We start from the raw sequence: 26,536 nt of genomic DNA, 5'->3' as shown, positions 1-26,536 counted from the left end.
TCTGTATTAGATTCAGCACGACCCCCTCCACAGTCCAGAGCCAAACATTCTTCTCCTGGGGAGCAAGCTGCCAGTTGTTCTGGTAACACGACCCCACACTCACCAACAGCATGGGAACATCCAAACAGATGTTAATGAAAGCAGGACTTCACATTTCTCTGGAGGGTAACTAAGAATCACAGCGGCAGACGAGAACAACAAACACATGCCAGGAAATGAAAATACTTACTGTGCATATATATAACATCTTTTATTCACTTAGCTTATTAAAAATGTGTAAAAATATAGATATCGTTTAGGAAAAGGTACAACATGAACATTACAGACTTGAAAGTAGTGGTCATTGAAACTGATCATTTCCCAGCAGCTTGATTTCAATAACACACACCAAAAGGACAGACTTAATGAGGCATGTTCATGAATGTGGGATCATATTACATGTACACTGACACACAAGGATGACTCCACTTTAAACAACTCTGCTCCTCTCTGACGTCTCCTTGGCAACACAGCGTCACGTCTCCTTGACGTCCCTCTAAAAGTGGAAACGGAAACATGCATCAATGTCACACCAATGCAACAATCTCTAGAAGAAACCCTGAGCTACTGTCTGGTCCATACTGATCTCTTACACTCTTAAGAAATGATGACTATGTTTTTAACTTTAAGTGATGCTTCTTTAGTCATGAATAATTAATGTTATAGAGAATACTTAAAATTTTGAAAGCATGTTTTTAAGGGCTTCAAATGATATAATAACAGCTTATGGAGCCCCAGAGTAGCTATAGAGAGAAAAAATGTATATCAAGGCCATGTTTTGCTATGTAGAGCACTCAAAAAGCTATTGCATGCATACAAGATACAATTCTTTCCCACATTTTGGTTAATTGTGCCCACGAGATAAGTGTATACACAAAGATCCAGCACATGTTCACTGGGAGGCTGCTGAACCTGGTTCTGTGATCCAGTTGCACCAAAATCAGTGAATAAAGTTATGAAGTTATGTTTCTGTGCAGTAAGCAGTGAGGCTCAGCCCTCACAAACACTCCACTCCGGTGGCGTCTATCGTTGCTCCAAGCTAGTTCTTGTGTTGTCTGTGGCTCGATAAACAGTAAATTCATCAAAGTCAGTGCCCCATAGCGCTATTTTCCAAGCTACGCTAGCTGTCACATGTCGCTGAGCCTTTCTTCATACAGGGATGGGCGTAGTTTCATCTGAAGTCGGTGAGAGAAAGGATAGCTGCATCCTGTTGTGCTGACTCTCTCTATATACACTTCAATCAATCCAGTCTAATCTGATCCTCTCTTTACTGTATCTCACTGTGTTTTGTCCACTTCAGCCTGCTAGTGTTGCAGCGCTGCACTGCTTTGCCACAGCCGGACACTGCGAGCATTTCACTGCATACTGTATGCGAGTGCAAATTAAAGCGTGAATGTGGAAAAAAATTTGGTCACACCGGTGATCGACTCTGTTCTGACATGAGGGCTGGCAAAACGCATGGATTTGCTGATCTTCAATGACAATAAAGCTGCATCCCTCCTCACCTATTAGCAAATAGTAAAAGACCTCAGTGTTACTCCATATTCAGTGATGATGCATGGATATTACATTTTAAGGGGTTGATTTATTTAGTATTTTAAAAGAAAGGTGCAGTTCCTCACAATTTTTAGCTGCTGCTGAATTTAGAAGACTGCTCATTATTTCAATGTGTCAGATACATATTTAATCAACATTTTGGTAAATGGACAGTAAGTATCAGACTGAACTCAGTACCAACAGAAAAGCAGCGTCAAAGGAGCCAGATTATTATTGGGGCTAAAAGAACTTAAAGAGGACATCTCTGCATAATGTTGTCCTTCAGCTACTGTCTGACAGAGTTATTTTATTCCTGACTGAAAAACTGCACTGTGTTCATCACCAAATGTGTCAAATACACATCTTTGTGGTATATTCACCTCGCAAAGCCCGCAGAGTGACATTAACAGAGAAATGAATTAAAGGACGGGGATATGAAGTCCATTAAATGCTAAAAGTAGACAGAACCAAATTATAGGCTGAACTAGTACTATAGTGAAAGTTTTCAGCCCAAGCAGTTAACAACAAATTATTCAATGATTAAAATAAATGCATTAAGTTTAGGTTCTTTATTGATTAACTGACTAATCACTGTATACATCAGACGGATGGGGTTGTTACCTGGTGTGTGAGGCTGCTCCCGGTCTCTGATATTCCTGTGGAGCTCCATAAAGAAGGGTCCTCCTGCATGGCTAACGTCTGATTAACAAACCTCAGCATTCCTGTGAGTGAACTCATATCCACCTCGTCCTCCTGCCGACCCACCAGAGTGCACACAGACCCCCTCCTCGACTCGCTCGTCTGCTCCTCGTCAACCTCCTGCATCGAGGTAGCTTCCATGTTGAGGTTTCTGTCATCTTGCTTGTCCGCCATGTACGTGAGGGGGTTGAAGGAGAGGTCAGAGGTCGCTGTGGCTTCCACGCCGCTGAGGCCCTGCCAGCTGGTGTCCACCGTTTCCAGGAGAGAGGAGACGGAGGGGGAGGAGGAGTCACAAGGCTGCTTGCTGAAGGCCTCCCTCAGTACGGCCTTCAGGCTCAGAGGGAGATCCAGAGAGGAGTCCATACTGCTGCTCTGCAGCCAGTCGCACGTTCGGTGGCTCTCAGTTTGGTCAGACAGATGAGGGGCCGAGGTGGGCTGAAGGTGTGTGCGGGGGGGTGATGAGTGAGCATGGTTCGAAGAGGAGACAGCTGTCAGAGGATTTCTGGGTGAGGAAGCAGGGGACTGCTGTGGGGAGTGTGTGAACTGGTGCAGAGCAGGGTGGGAGAGTGTGTGGTTGTACAGATGCTGCCGGCCAGCAGCTCGCTCCAGACTGGAGATCCTGGCTTGGAGACGGGTCACCTCAGACTCCTGCACGGAGATCAGGACACAAGCTTTGACACAAATACTGAGAAGAAATTCACAGATGCACTTCCGTAATGCAACTTTCATTACACTCACGCTGCCGAAGCGATCTACCTTGATGAGCAGGGACTCGGTGGAAGTCTCCATGGACTTCTCTGAGGCCTGGAGCTGAGTCTGGAGCTGGGCGGCCTGGACCCTGGCTTGATTAAAGTGGGTGCTGAGCTGCTCCAGCTGGGCGTGGAGGTGACTGTTCTGGGCTCTGGTTTGCTCATTCAGAATCCTGCTTTGCTCCAGCTGGGTTTTACTCTGTAGGAGCTGCATCTGAGTCTGGTCTCTCTGAGTCTGGAGGTGACTTACTTGTTTCCGGGCGCGATCCAACTCGGCCTTAGTTTGGTCCAGCTGGGTTTTGGTCTGATGGCACTGGGCTTTGGCCTGCTCGAGCTGGTTTTGGCTCTGCTGAAGTTTAGTGGCGAGCTGCTCCTGGGAGGAGCGCATGGTGGAGGAGATCTGCTCGGAGACTTTGAGGAGCTGGCCTCGAGTTTGCTGCAGGGACTCCAGCTGGGGAGGGAGGGAAAACAGACAGATGAGATACCTTTGGATTTTAAACGCTGACGTGCAGCTCGGTATGTTGCTCTATAAAGGAAATACAGTAAACAAATAGCACCATCAAAAATATCAGAAGGAACTAAGACGTCATTAGCTGTGTGTGGGAGAGAGGCGGTAACAAGAAGAGAAACTGAAGATTTAATAGAATAAGGAAGTCACACTGTGCTGCTGCCATTTGTAAACAAAAAAAAAAAAAAAAAAAGAGGAAAAGAAATCAGCCAGAAACAGACACAAAAAGAGAACGACAGTGACGATCAGACAGGCCACCAAGACCAAACCCACAAGACCTTTATTATGTGATGTGGACACACAGAAAACAGACTGACTGATGGGAATTCTGCAGAACAAGTGGTGTCACATTGCCGTGATGAAATTTACAGTCCCCATTTATAAGATTATCACGAGGATCAGAAATTGGACGCAAGGCTGAGCCAGGTCTTGCAGAACAGCTGAAACCTGCACTGCAGCGTCAGAGCTGCAGAGCTTCCCTCTCAACAGCCCCTCTGGTAACATGTTCTCGTCAAAACTAGACGGAGGAAGGCGACACCCGTCCTGAAGCCTCGGCAGCTACTGTACCTCCTTGCTGTGCAGCTCCCTCTCCAGCTCCAGCTCCTGCTCTAAAGAGGCGACTGTGCTCTGCAGCCCGGCCTCCAGCTGCAGCCAGTCTGCCTCCTTCAGTGCCAGCTCCTCCTCCATGCCACACAGCCGGACCTCCTGCAAAGACACACACACACACACATACTACACTATACACTATGCATACTTTTTTTAAAGAATTCTGCAAATGGTGTGAGATCGTTCCTGCTTTCTGATGAAGTCTAACTTATCCCACATACTTTTCTAGAAAAACTGGTCGTAGTTGTGGTATTTCAAGCAGGGTTTGAGGAGTTTAAAGTTGAAGATTAAATGATTATACACTGCGCTCTGACTTTACCTTCTCTCGGGCGTGCAGCTTGGCAGCGTCCAGCTCTCTGGTCAGAGCCTCACACTGACGCTGAGCTTCTTCAAGCTCTTGCTGTGAAGTGTGAAGTTTCTGCTGATAGACGCGCAGCTGCTGGCCGAGCTCCTGGGACTCCTAAAGCCACAAACACACACAGCAGACATATCAGCATACAGTCTGAAGATCTACATCATAACACATTTCATTTAGTGTTCAGTTATTAATTCTGTAAATTGAAAAAGTCTCTTCGGTTGTGTCACAGTTTGCTAGACTGGGTTTAAAAGTCAAGTCAAAGTTTTTTTTTTTTAATTTAATCTAATTTCAGACTGGTCACAGACTGGTCACGTGTCAACCAATCACTGTGGACATAGTGAGTAAATGAATTCATGAAACACAACTTCATCACCCCTCTCTGCTCTCAGTCACAGCAGCTGTGTGAAAAGCTCCAAGAAGAAACTTGAACTAAGAGGACTCCTGCAGTGACAGTAAGACAAGACACTTTGTAGAATGAACAGACTGGACGATGAGCTCATAAAAAGTGTGGACAGCGGGAAGACGGAGTAAAAGACGGAGGGTCATGGGAGACTGGGAGACATGTCTCTTTTTACTCTGTGTATTGTGAAGAATGATGAGAGTAATATTTGAATATGATGTCTGGTCGAGAAACTGCATACCAATCATTAAGATGGAAAAATAAACAAATAGATTGTGGAGCAGCAGGAGGTCAGAGAGATCTTTATGAATTTGAACCTATAAAATGGCTTCACATTCACATTGCTTGTTCCCTCATGGACAGCTTTGCCATTAAATATGTTTTACTTTCACTTTTCATTTGTAGAACTTCATAGAAAAATATTTTTCATTGTTTAGATGTATTTATTCATCAGCAGAAATCATTATAAGCCGTTTTGCAGCACAACACATTGTGCAGTGTCCACATTTATGACAGAACTTTATGCTGTTGATTTTGTTGTTTGCTCAGTGGGGCTTCTTGAAGTGTCTATTAAGGCCGAGTTGACTCACAGTGGCACGTTCAGCCAGTTTCTCACATGTTTTGCCCTCTGACTCTGTGACTGCTCCTGACCTTCATGTTTCTGTCTGTCAGCTCCCTCTGCGTGTCTCTCAGTTCGCTCTCTCGGGCTTCCAGGCTCTGCTGCAGAGACTCCACCTTCCTCTCCATCTCCTGCTTGTGCTCTCTGATGGCCACTTCCAGCTGGCTCAGCTGAGGATGACGAGGACAGCCGGCGAAAAAAAGAAAAGAAAGGACGTTAAAAACGCAAAAAAATGCAGAAAGAGTCGGTGGCAACACACGTTCTGCAAATGAAATGAAATATACTGGAAAATATATGTTTGTGTGTGCGTTGTACCAGATTGGCTCTCTGTTGGAGCTCCCCCTGTCTTTCCTTCAGTGCACTGTCCATGTCTAAGACCTCATGAGTTCTCTCCTCCAGCTCCCTCTGGGTCTCACTGTGAAGCCACAAACACACACACAGGCACACACACATACACGCACACACACGCACAATTGAACAGTTTATCAGATACCTATTAAATTAATATTGGTAAAAACAAAAAACACATTGAGTAAACTGGGGGAAACAAGACCAGAGTGTCCTCTGAATGGCAGATGGAACTGTGTATGATTCTTGCAGGGAACATGATTTGAGGAGTTTTTTTTAACATTTTTAGGCTGACCTTTGGTTTGAGTACTGAAAACATGCCTAAGGGTGTAAATCATCTCAGTGCCTTTTTGTGTGTAACCAGGCTCATGACTGTAACCTCGAGCTGTTACTAAAACAGCTATGTTCTTCTTTTAAGGGCGTTTACTCTATCAAGCATCTGCACGTCCGTGTTAATGCCTGTGCTCATTGTGCTCTGAACAACAACACCAAAGACACTCTATCGGGGACGGATGGAGTGACTAATAGTTAATGAACTGAAACATGCTGTATCCTGTTTTTTTTTTCTTTTCATTGGACACAAGAAAATGTTTCAATCACGAGGGTGTCCAGTTCAGTGCTTGATGTACAATAGCTAGACACAGTGTGTTACACAACATATGTGATTCAAACGAACACAGATTTGTGTCAGTGGCATGTTTTAAATAGAAAAAGAATTACATCAAAAATCTGAGCATACGTGTAAATGAGTCACAACAAATTACATGACACAAGCTCCCCCCTGAATAATAGGAAAATAACTTTAAAATAATCATCAGAAATTCAGATATTTACAACAGCAAAGGATTTCCTCAGTAAAAAATGTACACAATGTCATTATTTCATCTGAGAGCAAAGATTATCCATGACATTATATATAAGACACACAGTCATGAGGACATTAAGTGTGACACTGGAATAATAACAGGCTCCATGACCGTGTGTGTGTGTGTGTGTGTGTGTGTGTAGTGTGGATACTGTTTTAAACACAGATGAGTCCAATACAGCAGAGGATTTTATCTGAACAGCAGCACATGGACGTTGTCTCCATCTGGGGCTTGTCCTTTGTCCCTATGTGCAGAAGGATATGTCACATGAGGGCGTATCCTCACCTAAGTTGGTCAGTCAGTTTTTCCACTGAGGCTTGCCGCTCATCTGCGATGGTTTGGGTTCTCTGCAGAACATCTCTGAGTTCCTGTAGTTGCCCCAGAGTGTCAGCCATCTCTACTCGCACCGCCTGTAGCTGCCCCTCCAGGATCTGGACCCGCTGGACACAGTTCAGCTTGTCGGCCTCACAACGATGGAGCGCCTCCTCCAGATCCACCACTGGGAAGTCGGAAAACAAACAAGGTTAAGAGAGAGAGAGAGCCAGTGATGTGTATGTGGTAATAGCGTAAATTCTCTCTTCTCTGCAAAAAGTAAGTAAAAGAACAGAAACTGTGTGACATACACATGTCAGTCTTGCTGTCGAGCTGGCTCTTCATGTGCTGCAGGCTTTCCTCCAAACGGATGATCTGAGATGCCTTGCTGGCGACGTCCCTCCTCAGGCGCTGCAGCTCCGACTCTTTAGAGACCAGCTCCCCTCGACACTTTGTCATCTCTGATGTCAGATGGCTGCAGAAGGCCCACGGGAAAAGGACAAAACATTCAACAGTACATTTGCACAGGAATTAAATGTCTTAAATGAACCAAATATGCTTTAAGACAATGTGCTGTGATAAAGGGAACAGAAAAAGCAATGTTACACCAAAAACACATTGTGTACATGTGACATTCTTTACTATTTGACTGGTTACAGCTGGGGTCAAACATGTCCATTTCCTCACCTCAGTGTAAGCAGGGCTCCCATCGTGGACTTGGAGAGAAGGAAATTCTTCTGGAGCTGTTAGATTAGCTAAACTGAGCTAAACCAATGTGCCTTTTGATGCCATATTCAAACAATCGGCAAGCTTTTGCTATGGAGCTTTCTAAAACGTCACAAAACTGAAACTGAGCAGCAGCTCTGCAGAATGAATTTACTCAAAATAAATCACCCTGCTATCTCCCACTCTTGAACGAGTAAGATCCGGGTTTATATACACATATCCATGAGCGACAGGGGGTGGGGAGAGGAGGGCTGCTTCATGCCTACAGACAAATGGGATGTGGTGTAATCACAAGACTGTTACAGCCTTGATTGTCTTTGCTGCAGGTCAAGAAGAACAGCATACTTCTTGATGTGTTCTGTCAGAATATAATAAAAGCCCCATACAAACTGCATTAAACAGCTGCAACAGTGAATGATGGGAAACTACACTTATTACTACAAGTTAGAGGAAAATGTTGCATTACTATGAGGGAAAAAAACGCTGAGTGTGCACTAATGTGATTTCAAAACATTTGTATATCTGTTATAGCTTTGGTGACACCTTGTTGTGTCTTGAAATGGTGATATGTGAATAATTAAAACATAAAAACTCTCCCAAATTAACTCACAACAAGAAGATTCTGTGTCTTAACTCTGGTTTCCTTTGTGTCCCTGTGTGTCCAGGTGTTCTTACCTGACAGACTGGGAGAGTTGTGTGTTCTGCTGGTTCATCTCCTGCAGGTCCTTGTCTTTCTCCTGGGCGTCCTGCTCTCTGTTCCTTACCTCATCCTGCAGAGAGGCCCTGGTTCGTTCCAGCTGCTGCTCCAGACTGGACACCTACAGACAGAAACAACATAAGCATCCATCTTTATTTTCCTCCTAAATGCAAACAAACAGGGCGTGCATGTTATTTTTCTGACCTGACCGACTAACATAAAACAATAAAACAATACTTCTATCCCTACAGCCAGTCTGGTCAGTCCTTCTTGTACAGAGAGGCTGCATGTTGCTGTCCCTGTACAGCTCCGCTACTCAAAGGAGACCATTGTGCTGTTTGTTGTGGAGTACAGAAAGTACAACCGGCTGCTAAAATGTGCTGGCTTTAATGAAATCACAAGTTCATTCTGCCGTATCCCTCAAGCAGTGATGCAGATTCATCACAAGTTTTTGAGATTATTTGAACTTTATTTTCTGCTCTTTATGCTCTTTTGTTTGGGAATGCAATTCAAAGCTGCAATGACATTTGCTCATAAGAAGCTACTCTAATTTTTTCTGATACATAAAAAGTGAGACTTCGCTGAATTTCTTGGCAGGCTTGCTTCAAGACATATCACAAACATTGGTGATTGATGTGGGCTCTGACTGCAAACCCTAAAGAAAGCCAGATAATGATGTTTCAGACCACAGCAAAATATGCTTAAATTAGTGGACGGTTAACTAAACAGACCAAACACTCATTACCCTAATCAACACATCAGCAAATGTATGCCTGGCTGCAAGAGAAAAAAAGAAGGGCTTTGAATTGAAGTACCATTAAATTGGAATCTGCTAAATTTTTTTTGGAATGAATCAAGCAATCCTAAAAACATTTGAAAAAGTTTCTATTGCCACATAAAACCCAGTAAGCCAGACATCTAATGTTATAACACCCTTCGATGCTAGAAGAAGACTATTGACAAAGCTGTCCTGAAGCTTCACAAAAGCAAAGCAAACAGAAAGGCACAAATCAGAGTTATTGGAAGAAAGTGAAAATTGATTAAGCCAACACTGAGACCGAGCCTAAACTCAGACAAACCTCAGATGCAGACTCAATGAGGCCTGCTGCAAAGAAAGCTTCTTTAGAAAACTTCCTTCTAAACCAAACGCATTACAATTATTCTAATAGTATAGTCATATATTTTCCAGCCACAAATCTCATATATTACATAACAGAAATTATCAGGGAGAATATTTCACTACAGCTCAATATGTAATACTGTGAGTTAAATTGAGACGGAGAGAACTACTGATGCCATAAACAGCGAAGACACGATAGCCAAATCAAGCAGAAACTGGGCCTCAATTCACCATGAGGAAACTGTAACTGTGTAACTGAAAATGTTTTTGGTAATGTTGTATGCACCACTGAAGCATAATACAAACAGAAATCATAGGTGACACCTGCAATATTACAAAATGAAGCCTTCCTGCAGGAAGGCACCACATTCCTGAATCTTGTGCAAAGGCAGCCAAAGCACAGGCTTCATCCTGTGAGCTGCCCAAAGGATGACGTCCAGAAATGTCCCCAACAGCAACATAACAACAAAATAAGAAAATACAGAGGGCAGGGTGCCTGGTCGGTGCCCGGTGATTTTTTTTAGAAAAATCCTGCATAATATACCTTTAGAGGCCTTTAGTATCTTAATTTATACTGTGGTTATGTAGTGTGTTTTCATAAATAAATGTATTAACAGTACAATTACCAATAGCTAATTACTGATAGACAAGTCACAGAAAGTGGAATAAACAGTCATCAATGAAAACCTGCAGTTCATTTTTCTCTGTGAATGAATCTGACCCTGCTCTCTGTCATAAAGTGATTTCTCAAACACACATCACGACTGCAAGTATCTGTAAAATAACTTAAAAATACTCCTTGGTGTTATATATATTTTCAGATGTACACTTTTAGGTTTTGAACTGTCTCTTACTCACCTGTGTCTGCAGCTGGCTCTGACTCTCCTCCAGTTCAGAGATGTGAGCAGTGCTCTCTGTCAGCATTGTCTGCTGCTGCCGGAGTGAAAGCTGCAGCTGCAGGTTCTGCTCGTTGGAGCTCTGGCAAACCAGGCTGGCACTGCAGAGCTTCTCCTGCAGGGAGGACACCTGAGGAGGTAGGAACAGAAGAGGAGATAAGCCTGAGAAGAGGGCTTTGCATGAACAACAGCAGGGAGAGGGGCATCAAAGATAGGAGTGTGTACAACTGTGTGGAAGGCTGTACCTTGTCATTCTTCTTCTGCAGCTCACTCTCATAGTTCTTCTGCACCTCTTCCATCTGCTGCAGGCATAAGTTCAGCTCCGCTCTGCACGCCGACAAAGACGACTGCAGTTCACACACCTGATGTACAAACACAAGTCACGGGTGGTGCAGACTAATGGTTATGATGGAATTCCTTAACTCTAAATCTAGGTTATTTGTGTTTGTCCATGGTAACCAGGCCCTTGTACAAACCTTGGTGGCAGACTGAGCTGCCTGTTCTTTGAAACTCTGCAGCAACTCCTCACTGTGCAGTACTTCAACCTGCGTCTGCTGAAATCAAATCAAAATTAAAACAGTCACTACATACCTGGGTAAAATTATAGTCATTGTACCTTTAACTTAAGCCTGAAACGCTTCCTGTGTTTTACTCAGTGAAGGTAATACGATGTACTGATATGGTCCTTCATACTGTCAGAGGTGTCCTGACCTGTGTGAGTTGGTCCACAGAGCTCTGCAGCTCGAGAGCTGCTTTCTGAGCTTCGTCTCGCTCCTTCCGGAGTGAGCTCAGCTCCTGCTCCATCTCAACCACCCGAGACTGAGCCTCCTGCACAGACAACTGCATCTGCAGAAGTGAGGAACTACTGTTATTTACTACAGGTGATATCACTTCTGCCATTTTAAACATATAGTCACAGCTGGTGTTCTGTTAAAAGCTTTGAGCGTAACATGGAGGTGCGGTAGAATAAGTTTCAGCAGAGAGAACGAGAACAAGATAAAGATGAAGTAGTAGATCACCATTTCCAGTCTGTGCTGTTGCTCCATGAGTTGCTGAGATTGAGATTTTTTACACCTCTCCAAAGACTGCTGGTACTCTCTTTGCTTTTTGGTCATCACTGACTGGTGATGCTGAATGGTGCTATTTTTCTCCTGTAATTAGAAAAGGGAAGAAAAAGGAGAGTAAACTGTAGATTTGTGGCATTGCAGACAACAGCTAGCAAACACATAAGAATGGCCAGAATGTACGTATAAATAATGACCCATGTCCAAAGGGGTTGTGAATCATGACCTCATCGCTCTTAATGTCAGTGGCTTACTGATGCCAGCAGGGAAGTAAGAAATGTTAAAAAGAGGTGAGAAAAAAAACTTGAGGGTCTGTGTGTGTTGTACCTGCAGCTGATTCTCCAGCTCAGTGTTGGTCAGTGCAGCCTGACTGTAGGCCGAGGTTTTCTCCTGTAACTGTTTCTCCAGAGAAGCCACACGTGCACTTTTTCTTTTCAACTGAAGGCAAATGGAGATAAAAAAACAAAGAGTTTGTAAGTGCATCAATCTGTAAGAAACAATATTAGTTCTTAAGCTTGGCAAAAAATAATTCATACAGTAGCAAGAACCTTCATAAAAATTCCAACATATATCCATCACTTTTGGTGGCTGAGAAACATACACACGACCATGAAACTGCTATATAAATTCCCAATGTTCTGTAAACAAAACAAAAATGGGATTTTCATTTGAGCAGCTTGCTCCAAACAGTAAGAAAGCTCAGTGAGACTGAATGTTCTACTTCAAGCAAAAAATCAGGTTATGAGCAAAAGTTAAAAAAAGGAAAGGGACAAAGATAGAAAGAATTAAGACAGGGGACGACGGAGAAGAAGATCTGAAAAGTGACCTCTTTCTCTGTGTCAGTGGCTTGGCTGACTTTGTCCAGCAGCTCCGTGTGGAGGTTCTGGTAGTGGGAGGCTCTCTGGGCCATAGAGCTCTGTAGGGAGGAGATCTCCTCCTGGGCTCTGCTCAGACGCTCCTGAAGCCGCTCCACCAGGCTGTTCTGTTTGCTCCGCTCAGCCTCCATCGACTGCAGCACTCGCAGCAGCTGCTGGTAGCCTTCGCCTGCAAGGATTGAGCAACAGGGAAAGAAAGGACAAGAATGCTTCTATTTCTTATACCACATTTTAGAAATAACACATATATGGCACCTACCGTCTACTGGCATTCTTCTTTGCTGTGTAAATAAGTTAGCGTGTAGCTAACTTAAGTTCCTTTGAAGATTTAAATAATTTCTTTGAAGTGAATGTCCCAAACTTACGTTTGCCGATTGGCCTGAGACAGCTTGGCACACTTCAAATCTCATTCTTGCTTTGTTAAGTTTTAATAATCGGCACAGAAAACTCAGGCTGTAGTGAAGTACAGTTTGTCAGCATACCTGGCTTTAGCTTCAGTAGGTGTGCAGTTCCTGAATAGTCCACAGGGGGCAACATGCAGGGCCTGGCGCACAGCGACGCCACAGCACCCTGAAATTAAAATAAAATATGATAACAGTAAACACAAGATCAGTGATAAATGCAGCAGCTTGTTTTGGAAAGTAACTGTGGCACTATATCCATGTTTGGTCAAACAAATGATGATGTAACAATCCCCTTGGTAAAGACATTGTGGGAGACTTGACAAAACCGTGGGAACACAAACGGCAATGTGACCGTGTATAAATATTCCTCTCCACCTCTCGTAGATGTAGCAGGGCCAGTATGGCCTCCAGGCAGGCTAGCTCCGCCTGGCTCTGCTGAGCCTCGCTGTGGCTCTGGGTCAGCCTCTGCTCCTGGCTCTGGGTCAGAGTTCGCAGGTCTTCCAGCTCCTTGCGCAGGAAGGCCAGATCCCTGCACTCTGCTGCACGCTCCATAAGCTGCCGTTCCAGATGCATGGCCTTTCGTCCAGCCTCCTCCAGCGGACCCTGGAGACCAGCGGCTGCACACTTGGCCTGGCTCAACTCCTCCTTCAGCTGGCTAGGTGGCAGGTGAGGGGAAAGATCAGAGATAAAATGTGTTAACCAGCAACTCAAATCTATTTCTTCTGAAAGACCTGATTGATAATGATAAATCAGAAATCCTCCAATTTATTTGTTTCTACATACAAATATTAAGGAAATCATGGCCAGAAACAAAGCAAGAAGACAAGTACAGATGCATACCTGATTGTTTGGCTCTGTTCTACCTTTTCTCGCTCCAACACAGTGCACTTCATTTCCAACTCTTCTTTTTCTCTGTCACACTCAATAAGACTCTCTTTGAGTTTGCTCTCACTCTCCATCACCTTAAAAACACAAATGAAAAACACATCTTGGCACATTTTTTGATACACGTATACTTAAGAAGAACATAGAAATTATGTAAATTAATTTCATTTACCCTCGTAAGTTTAATGGAAATGTTAGCTTTATAGTCTTTGAAGGCTTCTTTGAGTTTCTCTGCATTTTGAAGTGCTTGATTTCTTTGTTGCTCAGCCCTGTAAGAAATGAGGTAGAACATCAGTACTGCAACAATAACTCGACTGAGTTGTGAAAGTAAATCTCTGTTGTGAATATCTGTTTATGTTTCAACTTGAAGCCCAAGTCAATCCCTTCACATAGTGCAATTAAAAATAAAAAATGACAGGTAAAAAAAGCAAGTATAAGACAAAGGGCATTGTAGATTAATTTCATATGGTGTTCATGCTGCTACCCAAAATGTTACAAGAACTGTACATTGTACAGTAATTAAATGAAAACATGTGGAAGACTAGCCCAGATAAAGACATCACCGTTTGCACAGTGCTGTTTTAGTGTCCAGCTCCTGTCTGAGCGTGCTCAGATCCTCAGTGAGGGTCGCCACCACAATGTCACTGTGAGCTGCTGCTTCTTGGCTACACTCTGCCCTCAGCTCTGCTGCCCTGGCAAACAGACAATGACATGTTGTGAGGATATCAATGCTTGGTTGAATAGAGGTTAGTGTAAGTCTCAAGAAAAAAAGGTAAAAGGCAAATCATCAGAAGTCCCAATTAAGCCTTCCCCTGTAGGAGTACTGACAACAGAAATAGCAGCAAAGGTTTATAGATACTTGTTGTATTATAAATAACTGGAGCCCACAGTGCATCTTTGTACCAATTTAGAATCAAAAGAATATACAGTTTAGAAATAAATCATGACATCTGGAGAGTTGTAAGTTTAGGTCATGAGGTTACTTTAGTTCTTCGGCTTGAGCCTCCAGCTCTGCTTGAAGCCGACGAATCTGCTCACTCATGACTGTCACATTGTTCTTAACACCAACCCTAGGGCCTCTGAGGTCAACCTAAAAATTGAAAACACAGCATATGTATCCAATACAGTTTCTGTCAGTTTATATCATATATTTTAAATATGTATTATCATTTTATTGTTGTGCCTTGATATTTCAAGTGAAAACAATCTCTTATGCCCCAAGTCTCAACAAAAACACTGAAACAAACACTTAATTCACATTATACTCATTTGCAGCACACAAAGATGAAGCGTGAGATACAGTATTTAAGGATTACAGCACCTTTGTTCACACACACCATCTGTGTACGGATGATTGTCATACCTGAGACTTGAAGGTGGCCAATTCATACTGCATAGCATCACTGATGAGCTGCTCATCCTGCATGGTCAGACAGGCGTTCTCCTGACGCACACAGGCCACCTTCTTCCTTGAAGAAACACCCTCCATCTCTACTGACCTGACTGAGGCAGTCTGAACACATGTGGACAAGGGGTGTGCATTTGTAGTGGCGGGCATATTCTATTATTTACATTTTAGTTTGATGGTACCCTGGCTTTGTTTATTCCCAAGCATGTTGCACAAAGTTTATGTATATTGCATTTGCAGCTGACTGCAAACTGGATCAGAGGTGGTAATGTTAAATCTGATTTCCCATACCCTTACACAAACCGACTTTGAAACTGACTAACAGCACCACCTTATTTAAGTCCAATGATGTTATTTACTTACAGTATAAAAATACATTCTGTAGTTAAGCTGATGACCTACAGAGGTGGTTTGATGTAATCAATCTATCCACCTATAATTTGGGAAGATGGAACAAGTACCTGTTCTCTATACATGCACAAATAACAGTCCATTGCATGAGACAAGGTGATGCACAGCATTCCTGTCTGGTTTTGGCTTAAATCTTTCACGCAAGAAGACACACACAATCTTGCCACTCACCATAGAGTTGGAGGAGGGTGGGCTAACACCACCAGCAACAGCACGTCTCTCAGCGGTTCCACTGAGAGTCCTCTCCTGACAAACACAGCCTGAGTGGGATGGAGGAACATCGGGTATCTGCAGGTCATGTAAGGTCAGGTGATCAGGTCTCTTCTGCTCAACCCTGTTACCATGTCCTTCTGACTGACTGTAGAAGGTATAGATAGAAAAATCAGTGAAGAAGGAATCAAGACAGGAGGATAAATACAGCATTTTACTAACTCTGTGTATTGTCCTGAACTGGTGGCTGCAGGTTAACTCTGCAGGAACTGTTACGAGAATTGGTTTTGTAGCAATCAACAGCTGTGGAGACTGCGTACTCATGTCATACAGTTAATGCTAGCTCACCTCAGCTTCTGTCCCACACTTTGCAGTCTGATATCTGTCAATCGAAGTAGTTTCCTCAAACTGACCACATCTTCGACCAAACTTCTCTCGTTCTCATACATTAAACTTATGATGAGTGTGTGTGTTTTGATTTGCCGAAGTTAGCTCTAAATTGCTCAAGCAACATTTCCAACATGTAAGGCAGTTTGGAGAGATACAGAACACGGACAACCAACTACGCTAACTCATCAGTATACCGTTACGTTTTACACACCTGTGACTTTAGTAGAGCACCGCAAACCAGCTAGCATGGCTACGCTCACTAAATGTAAACAAAGATGCTCGCTGTAACAACAGGTGGCTAGCTAGTTAACGTTAACATTATCGTTGTTCTTGGAGCAAAAGCGACCAAACGACCGGACAGACAACGTTTACGTTTGAATGAGATATTAATTTTGTCGTCTGGCACTATAATAAAGCATAAAAAATCTATATTTGGAACTTCTAATTGAACAAAACTTCCCTATTTATCCAGAGTGGCTGTAGTTAAAGACACGGTGGCCGTACCATTTGTAATTTTAGTCTCCGCCCACGTTCTAACAACGCGTGTTATGATTGGATAAGATGATGTTGTCTGTGATGTGATTGGTGGAAAGGGTTGTCAAGGGCCGTTGCCGCGAACACTGGCGCGTGAACTGGAACTGTCAAAGGTACGTCAGCTTTTACTGAGGAGGCTGAACTTAGTGATGAAGAATTAGAGGCAGTATTTAAGATAGAATAGCCAACAAAACAGTTCAAAATATCAGCTTTTATTTATCCTTTAACTAAACAAGTTCAGAAGTAACACGTCAACCTATATAATCATGTATAAAAATGTAATAAGAAGAATCTCAAGAGACAAAGCAGACGTTACATGTATATTCTTTGGCTACAGAAGCCTGCTGGAAGCCAGTGGTAGCAACATGTAGGCTTAGACACTGGCTGAACAGAGGAGAGAAGCTTCAAATGCACGGACTACATCTGTACAATGAAGAGGTATCAATGTCAAAAAGGTCTGTCCATTTGAACAAAAACAAACATCTCGAAAAAGAGACAGCCATACTAACTGAATATTTACCTCTTGCAATGACATACAGCATATTAGTTTTTCCAGTGATTGTTTTCTGACTCAGTTTAAACAAGGGAGTGTAGCAGTAAAAACAGACCACAAATTATTTTGCTCATAGAAAAAAAAAGCATACATGCATACATTTTGTCAAAAGAAATGTGACAAAGGAGCACCTGATATAAAATACTGACCAACAACACTATGTGAATAACTTACATCCTTGTCTCCTGTCAAGCTGCAAATGCAAGCCTATACAATACAGTGAAGTTTTTGGGCATATCCTGAGTGTGTAAACTACAAGGTGATCTTGACTGTAAAAGCAAAATTCCAAGTGCAGCTTTTCTTTTCTCTTATTCTTTTTTTAGACCTGTCATATGATAAATGTTAGGACAGAGTCAAATCATCACAATAATAATGCTGGAGCTCCCCTTTGTCAAGCTAAATGGTCCAACTATATGGCTGAACACCTTTATCTGGGACTACTTGCATAGGCAGCACAAAAAGCAGAACAATTCTGAACTCTTGGTGTGAGAACTGGGTGGTACATCCACTTTATTTTTCTTGAATAACTATCAGGCAAAGTAAAAACTAAATAGGTCCTTAAAGATTTCAACGTTAACAGACATTTTATCAATTTTAAATCAAAATGTTTTACATTACTCAGAGTCCTCCTGGGTTTGCACTGAAATCACATTTTATTTGGGGATGCTATTTTTCAAAACCTCCCACTTAAATTTAAGCAGTTATGACAAAGATTAAAAAAAGTATTTAAAGAACTTTACCATGAATGAACATGCTGCCCTATGAGCCAAAAAGGCCAAATTACCTGCTCAAAATGAGATGACGACCTATCGGACATAATTTGATATGTGCAATCCCTAATTAAAAAAAGAGAAGAAAATCAGAAATCTGCCCTGCTGAACAGAAAAAGACATGAGAAAGAATGAGTGGAAAAGGGAATAATAAATGTAGTATAATTCTATATAAAATAATAAACATTTGCAGCAGCACATCACTTTTGAGTTCCTCCTTAACTGCTCACAAATGAGCACACTTTCCAAAATGCAACTGAAGGATATGTCTGCCCAAGGCAACGAGAGGTACTCATAGCTGGGACTAGAGAAGGAGGGGACATGGTTGTAAAGGGACAAGCATTTATTTACCAAATCTGGTAAGAAAATAAATGTTCACTGCATGAGAAAAGTAGTGAAACTCATGAAGATTTGAACAAAACCTCCCCTCTTTCTCTTATCCTCCAAGATTCACCATTTAATGCATGACCAACTACATTCTGTCAAAAAAAAATTACAGATTCATACTCAAATGGTCTGAAAATGAAAAGCATATCACTGGATTAAAAACCAAGCACAATAACAATTCACCGAAAGCCTACAGGTGCAGTGCACTGATTAATTATTTGCCCCTGAATAAATGGGGATTCTGTAAACATTCAAAGCAGATAATGAAACTTCAAAGCAGAATAACACAAATACGGTGTGGTATAATGACAATTCCTTGTCTTTATTAATGAACTGTAATCTTTAAACACGAGGACCCGGCATGTTTGAATGTGCTATAATCACACTGGACTGCACTGAACCAGTAGGCTTTACAGTAAGCTTAACAGGGAAAACTTGCTCCTGTATAAACTAAACGAAGGCATATATCAATTAATGCTCTGAATACAGCCTGTGTAGACAACGTCCGTGACACAGCCATAAACCTCTTGTAGGTGCTGGTTAGAAGTTAGAAGTGATGATGACAAAGACAAGTCTAGGAGGCAGTGACTCCCTCCCATTCCACCAGGTACTGCACCTTGCCATCAAGGGTGACCCGTCGCGCCAGGACTTTGTACTTTTCCCCGCAAGCCAGCCGCCCTGCTGCTCCGAAATAGCTGCTGATGGAGCTCTTGAGGTGGGAGAGCTGGCTGTTGGGGTCCATGCCATGAACTATGTCTGTGGAGTGAAGCCCTGGGAGTGGGCTCAGCACCTCTGTAGCAGAGGGGTTTGGGTCTGCATGGCTAGGAGGAGGGATCTCTGGGTTGGGGGGCTGCAGGGCCCGTCGTGGCCGCCCACGTTTCCTTTTTAAGGGTGGAGAGGACACAGGCATGATGCAGGCTGCCGTGCGTGTCTTGCTGGAGCTACAGAGGCTAGAAGGTGTTTGATAGGAAAAGAGGAAGTCAAACAACTGATTTAATTCTGAGTGCAATAACAAAAAAGTATAAAGAAGAGAATTACAAAAAACAAGACTAAGGGCATTTTCGCACCTATAGTTTGTTTGGTGAACTTGGTACGCTGCATGGGAACCCTGGCTAAATGCTACCTTCAGTGTTTTTTGTCGCAACAAAAACTGTTTTGCATTTTCAAAGCACGATGCACGTTGTGTTAATCAAATGGTTAATAAAATAAATTTGAATGCAGAGTAAGCATACATTTACAAAACGTAATAAAGCTGATAAGGTAAAACATTAAATACAATGTCTTCATGCTGTATTGAGTATATGTCAAAAAGGATTAGCAAATTAGCTCACTGAAAGTGTTTTTCAGTAAAGTGTTTTACACTTTTTTGGAATCAGGGTTGTAGTTGTCAAAGTGAGAACGGGGTAGATGTTGCATTGATTAGCAGGCATACCTGGACTGTCTTGAAATGCTAGTTGAGGTAGTTTCTGTGGTGCTCAGGGCTCCTATGGATTCCACATCTGAGGACAGCAGAGACCGGTCACTCCTGGTGGTGTGGAGATGGTAAAATGAAAAAAAAGAGACAGGAGGATGATAAAGATTAGACACAGAATAAAGAAAAAAAACAGTTGACAGTTATAGTTACTGGACATAGATGAATAGACTAATGATCTGAGAACTATCAGTCGATTGAGTGAAAATTAATCAGGAAAAACTCTGATTATCAATTAGCATTTTAGTCAATAATTAAAGAAAAATGCTCAAATAATTATCTGGTTCTCAAATGTGAGGATTTGGTGCAGATCACAGTAGGTTAAAACATATTTTCTCCTCTATAGATTCATTGAAAACAAAAACAATTGTTAATTGCAGCCCTAACAGTACAGTAGCTTCACCACTACGCAGTGGATCAGTCATAATTGTTTAGAAATACCACAATTGCTCACTTACTTGATAGAGGTTAAGTGATCCAATGTATGGGTCTCTAGTGGTAGAGGCCTTCTTATTTCCTGTCAAAGAAAAAAATGGTTAGCATTTCTCAGTTTTTCAATATCACCAGCAAAAGTCAGAGTTTGAGTTTGTGTGTGTGTGAGCTCAGGCCTATATAGAATAATGAGCAAATACACACCCCTCTCAACTACTATGTGCACACCCAGCTCACACCCACTAACGTAAATGTACATACAAATGCATACACACACACCTGGGATAAGAGTTCACTGGAACGTTGTCGTTTAGCCAGAGTCTCCAGAGACCGTGCTCCTTGCTTCCTCTTTTTCTTCTTTTTCTTCTTCTTCTTCTTCTCTGTGCCATTGGTTAGAGTGCTGCAAGTTCTAGTGCAACAATAACAACAACATTTCACAACAGTTTCACAAGTAATGACAGTTATGTATTAATAACACAGTGTTAAGCAGACACACAGTTAAAAGATTTTGTTATTGAAAGCAAAATTATCCAAAACTAAAAACCCTAACCGATACAGCCCCCCATTTTGTCCTACCCAGAAATACCAAAACCTTTAACTTCAGAACCTCAAATGTAAGTCTGTCTTCTTACCTCATTCCAGGTAGGGCTTTGGCGGACTTGCATCCCTTAATGGTGATCTCATGTGAAGCCCTCTCCATCACTCTGCTGGTTGGCTCATCAGAGTTGGGGGGAGCAGGAGGGAAACGGATCCTCAGCCCAAACAAGTGCTTCTTTTTCTTTACCTCCTTCCCTGACATGAACCTGGAAGAGAAAGGAGAAAGAAAGTGTAAGAGCAAAAACTGGGACAGACAGACAGGAAAATACGTAGAGTTAAACAAAAATGCTTAATCGATAAAGGAATGACTTACATGCTCTTGTTGTTGTTCAGTGCCTCCAGAACACATTCATATCGCTCTGATCTCGGAGTGTTGGTGAGCTGCAGACACGGGGGAGGGGAGTCACCAAACAGGAAAGACAGGGTGTGAGAAAAAAAGACTTCAGAAAATCAACACCATATGGTTTCAAACCCAATCTGGCAGCCAGGGATAATTTAAAAATAATTAACCCTCTAGGACAGGCTAACAATGTGGTTTTCTGGTCTCCACTCAACCTGAGATGTCTTGGTGCACCGAGCAGCTACATACTAATGAAACCACTAACGTGTTACAGGTTTCCAATTCCTAACATCCTGTGCCAAATGTAAAACATGCCAATATGAGGCTACACAGTAACACAGTATGTGTCAGAACATAACACAGTGTGTGTGTGTGTGTGTGTGTGTGTGTCCAGAACTGGCCACCGGTGCATTACAAATGACAGTTAGTAAATAGTCAAATATGAGCTGGTAAGTAGTGTCCTGACCTCCCCCAGCTGCAGCAGCTCCCAGTTATCATTGATGTAAGTCATCAGGTGCATCTCAGAGTCAAAGTACTTCTTCTTGTGGATCACACTCAGGTTGTACAGGCTCAGGTGTGTCACATCCCCCCTGAAACATGTTAGTAAAAGTTGTGTTTTCTTCACTTAGTCTGGTTCCAAAAGGATATCGTAAAAAGAAAAACAAATATGTTGTTATGGCACAGCCGCACTGCATTAGCTTAAAAAACAAATAGATTAATGAATAAAATGTAAGACTGGAACTTTATTATCATATTAGCAGCTGACGTAAGAGTGGCACTATTTTGGAAAGTAGGGCAATCGTATGCCTGTGTATTTTATTAAATAATATACTGCTTTAAAAAAAGCTGTCTGTGCCAAAGTTGAACTTAAATGTTGAGATTCACTTACCATCTGAGAGGCAGTCGGCTGAGGTACTCTGGTCCACCGTTGCAAACAGAACAAATAAACAGGTAAAACCTAAAGTCAAACACAGAACCACGTTGGCTTATTACGCTACAAAATGACTTGGTGACCAAAGGGCATATTTTAAGGAAGACGTGAAAGGAAAGATGACACAAGCAATAACACAAGATTATGTGTCCTGATAAATGAAAACACAAAGTGGAGGCAAAAAACACAACAGCAGGCATAGTATCATTTCCTCCACTGAATTCATTTCCTCCAGTAGGACAGCTCTGAGTGAATAATCACACTACTGGCCACACACACAAAGAGTTTAATAGGATTATACTGTATAACCAGTAAGAATTAACTGGTATTGTAGCATGAACTGTAAGTACTGTTGCTACTGTTAGTTGCAGTTTAATATTCTTTGTACACTTCTAAAATGGATAAACCGTTAACTGGATGTTTGAGGTGTCCAAAATATTTTAGAAGACTCCTGCCAGCCAAACAGATGTCTTATCCACAGCCATCGTATAAATACATACAAGTATGAAATATATACATAGTGTATTTGCACCTATCTCCGTAGAGCATGGGCATCTGCAAGCAATGGAGACAGGCCTCGTGGAACCACTGCTGACACCTGTTACACTGCAGCATCTTCAGGTACCAACTAGAGAGAGACAGAGAGAGCTCAGCTATACCACAATAAGTGATATAATAATCATAAAAAACAAACAAACAAAAAAAGAAACCCACAAGCTTGAAGGAAATAGTTTAGCCAGATTCTGAGATTTACTCACTCTCCTGGGCCCCCACAGTAGCAGTAGCACTGCTGGATGTTTGTCTTGTGGCCCTGGTCCCACACCAGTTCCTCCAGAGCGTACGGGAAGGACAGGTGCAGCTCCATGTGCTGCTGCTGTTGCTCGTGCTGCAGGAAGCCTCTAGCAGACGCTCCCCTCCTGTGTGCAACCCCCCTCTGTAAACCACAGAGACAAAAAGCATGTTTACCCTAACATTACACTATGTGTATACATGTACTCCACAGATTATCGTGTAGCTGTCCCACAGAGTCTTTTATCTCCTTTTTGTTTTACAGTTGAAGCAGAGCAAATAATCAGTCACGCAAACAGCAATTTGTCATAAATACATACTAATCTAATCAAACAATTTAAACATTCAACTGAAGGTTGTGCACAATAATACCCAAAGGAAAAGCAGTACCTTCGGTATAGAAGTGAGCTCACACTCTGAGCAAAGCCACTTGTCGTCTGAGTCAATGACAGAGGCATCGATGATGGGGGAGTGGCACAGCTGATGGTAGCCTAAAAGAAAACGAGCACATTTACTGCAGCTGCCATCTACTGGATCATTCTTTAAAGAAGCACAAAGTCCACTGATGACCAGAGATTCGGTCGATGATAGGTGAATAAAAAAAAAAAAAAAAAAAGAGCGACAGTGAACAGTACCTTGCCCACACTTGTCACAAATGACAATCTCATTGGGCTCCTCTGAAGTTTCATCCTGGCATATGGAGCACACAATGTCGTCATCCTCATCATCCTCATCATCTTCATCCCCTGAAATGGATAAAAGAAGCCAGGACAAATGATCACAACTCTATCATCAGCAGCCATTGTGCAGGCTAGTTGTAAAAGATAGATTAGCCAAGCACTTTCACTAGTGTTTTAAGTTGGTAACTATTTCTTTGCATGGAAGTAGTTCCAATAGAAACAATTCGCTGAGAGGTCTGAGGATTATTGTGGACTCAATTTGTAAATAAACTAAAACAAAGCTGCATTACCCCCATGGTGCTGGACTGGCAATGAACTGTGAGGTCAGAGTGTGGTGAAACATTGCAAGTACATTTCAACCACTGGAGGTCAGCAGAAAACAAGGCTTTTAACTGCTGCTGCTAAGTCTGCTCTGCTGCTCTGCAACACTATGTGCACACAGCTCTGCAGCAACATGTGGATCAATTTGGAATGAGTCAAGATTGAAAAATTAAATGGTGGATATTTGTCAAAATGTTCAATTTTTAATCCATCACAAATAATATGAATATTTATTACAAAGCATATCTGGGTCATATTTGCATTTTCACTGAGTGATCTGGAAGAGGATAGACCCCAGTGTGCATCGCCCCTGTGCTCATCACGTGTTGGCAGTGCACTGCCGCTGTGCTGATGCCAGACACTGTGGACAGTTAACTGTCAGCAACATGAGAACTGAGATAAGGCAGAAGAAGGCAGATGATTCGCTAGAACTCAAGCAAACCACTATTAAACCAGACAGAATCTAAAGTGCAGATGCTGCCAGGCATTAAACTATGTCTTTTAGATCACCTACAAATGATCAACAATTACATTTTATGCAATAGTAAGAGTTGAATATTTAACAACCTTGAAGTTGAAAAGAAGTTACCTGTCTGAATATCCTTCCAGAGAACCCAAGACTTTGACCGATCCTCAAAAACCACAAAGCATCGCTGCTTGTCCCGATCTATCTGAAGGATGAAAAAAAAATAGATTTATGTCTTCCTAAACACCACATTGAGATACAAGATACAGATACAAGATAAGACATTGGGAAACACTTAACAGAATGGGACACTAGTCCAGAAGAGACTAGCAGACTTTGAGTCCTGTGACCAAAATTGCTTAATACAATTTAAGTAACATTACAATTAGGTGAAATAAAATGCCCAACCAAAAAGTTTGAAAACTAAAAATGTTTGCACCTGAAGGTCCGCTTAGGGTGCTGTTCCACTGGGCTGTTCCCATGTGTCAGAAATCCCAACAAGGGTGCCATATTTCACATGTATGTGGTAATACTGTGGTAGAAAACTCATTATCGTGCCAAAAGGAGCACTTCCCTCACACTAACCTTGGTGATTGTCCCCAAGTAAAACAAGCCATCTGACCACCGGGCCAAGACGTCTTGTCCCTCTGTAAACCTGTTAGACATGCCGTCTTCTCCATACTCTCCCCGAGCAGAAAGGCTTGTGGGGGACAAGGACACAGCCTGCTGCTGTCGCTGGGGGTGAGCTCTGTGATGGACAGACAGGTGATCTACAACCCCTGAGTCTCTGCAAAACAGGGGGGAAGTGGTCCAGAGAGAGGGAAGGGGAGAAACAGGGAGGGAGCGGCATTTACAGCAGGGAGTTCATTCATTTAACAAACAGTAATTACACATTCAAGTAAACATGCAGCAACATATAATAATGATATTGAAAGTCGGTGTGAAAATGCAGATTCAAGGCTGGCCAGGTTTGCACACAGGCCCGTGGGTTTCTTTTTTGTTTTTTATTTTTAAATAATAAAAAACAGTAGTTTAAAAATAGTAATCCTCCATCAACACTGCAATTCGAACTATCTGTGAAATTTCTTTGTATGAACCAGCAGGAATTACATGGAGACGTTTCTGTGCATCCCTGCTGAAATACACTCTTGTATGTGTAATTCAATGATATACAAGCCGATAGTGTGTCGATACAGATGATCTCACAAAAAGTGGCTGAAAATGAAACACCACATGCCATTTCCCCTCCAGTGGATACAAACAACAGGTGATTGTACTCATAATTAGTGCAAATTGGTAATTAACCACAACCACGCAGTCAGTAAGATGGCTGCAGGACAATGCTGAGTATTTCTACAGCCCAATCCACGTTTTAAAAAAAGAAAAGAAAAGCAAAGACTAGCAATTTTTAACACTTGTATATAAACTGACAATTAACTGCCAGTCAGTTTTAATTATAGTGTTGAGCACTTGACTTTTTAAAAAACATCTGTTGTAAAACAGCATTCACTATGTTAGACGTTGTACATTTCATTTTTATATTTTCCTTTACCCACTGACCGTCAGTCCGAGGTTCCCTTTGTTCGGATACTGAGAGAACATGATCAATATTAGCCCCTCCAGACGATAAAGGGCCACTTTGAGATAACGCTGCATACTGAAGTGTCTCATATATAATATAGCTAGCAGTCAGGCCTGATTGTTAGCATGAATAATCCACATGCAAAGCCGTAACCCCAGACAGGTCGCTGACCGTCGGACCCACACCCCCCCACAGGAGGAAAACATGACAACAATACCTCATTCGGTCACCTCCGCTTCGACAAACGACTCGTACAACAAAATAACAGGATACGAGAGACCGCTGTTATCCCGCTCCCTCTGAAGTTGAATCTATTTCAAGAATATATCGCGAAAACTTGCGGGGCTTGTGCCTTCCTCAGAAAATAACAAACGGCTCATTTTCCCCCAACACGTTCGCCATTTTGGTTTCCCGCTGATGACCGGGGAGTGCATTATGGGAAGTGCTGAGACGACTGCTGACTGTTTGTCGCTGCTACGTTCATCTTTTTTTTTCAAACATTTGAAATTGTAGGCAGGGCAGTTACCAAGTAGAGCATATCCGCCCCTTAAAGTACC

The 26,536-nt window shown here is 42.3% G+C and overlaps 2 protein-coding genes across 2 annotated transcripts; both read right to left on the bottom strand.

Annotated features, from left to right (window-relative positions):
• Positions 1–253: 253 nt before the first annotated feature.
• ccdc18 (coiled-coil domain containing 18) lies at positions 254–16,612 on the bottom strand. The gene is made up of 26 exons (XM_041949153.1): positions 16,085–16,612; positions 15,698–15,884; positions 15,071–15,220; positions 14,691–14,797; positions 14,271–14,399; positions 13,880–13,976; positions 13,663–13,784; positions 13,198–13,477; positions 12,901–12,988; positions 12,370–12,587; positions 11,871–11,981; positions 11,499–11,630; positions 11,191–11,325; positions 10,956–11,033; positions 10,725–10,841; positions 10,442–10,609; positions 8,442–8,584; positions 7,352–7,515; positions 7,014–7,227; positions 5,830–5,929; positions 5,547–5,684; positions 4,457–4,597; positions 4,099–4,236; positions 3,031–3,474; positions 2,197–2,922; positions 254–535 (listed from the first exon to the last, which is right to left on the bottom strand). The coding sequence occupies exons 1-26, from the start codon at positions 16,183–16,185 to the stop codon at positions 515–517; spliced, it is 4,449 nt and encodes a 1,482-aa protein (XP_041805087.1). The 5' UTR covers positions 16,186–16,612; the 3' UTR covers positions 254–514.
• Positions 16,613–16,870: 258 nt separating this feature from the next.
• Positions 16,871–26,412, bottom strand: mtf2 (metal response element binding transcription factor 2). Its single transcript, XM_041948727.1, has 15 exons — positions 26,197–26,412; positions 24,983–25,184; positions 24,521–24,602; positions 23,566–23,676; positions 23,321–23,421; positions 22,900–23,075; positions 22,674–22,769; positions 22,100–22,168; positions 21,677–21,800; positions 21,184–21,251; positions 20,906–21,076; positions 20,553–20,682; positions 20,300–20,358; positions 19,803–19,895; positions 16,871–19,320 (listed from the first exon to the last, which is right to left on the bottom strand). The coding sequence occupies exons 1-15, from the start codon at positions 26,199–26,201 to the stop codon at positions 18,945–18,947; spliced, it is 1,863 nt and encodes a 620-aa protein (XP_041804661.1). The 5' UTR covers positions 26,202–26,412; the 3' UTR covers positions 16,871–18,944.
• Between the last annotated feature and the right edge of the window lie 124 nt (positions 26,413–26,536).

The sequence above is a fragment of the Chelmon rostratus genome, chromosome 12 (assembly GCF_017976325.1).
Source record: "Chelmon rostratus isolate fCheRos1 chromosome 12, fCheRos1.pri, whole genome shotgun sequence".
Lineage (NCBI taxonomy): Eukaryota > Metazoa > Chordata > Actinopteri > Chaetodontiformes > Chaetodontidae > Chelmon > Chelmon rostratus.
The sequence above is the reverse complement of the archived record's forward strand: the minus strand, read 5'-3'. Positions and strand labels throughout refer to the sequence as shown.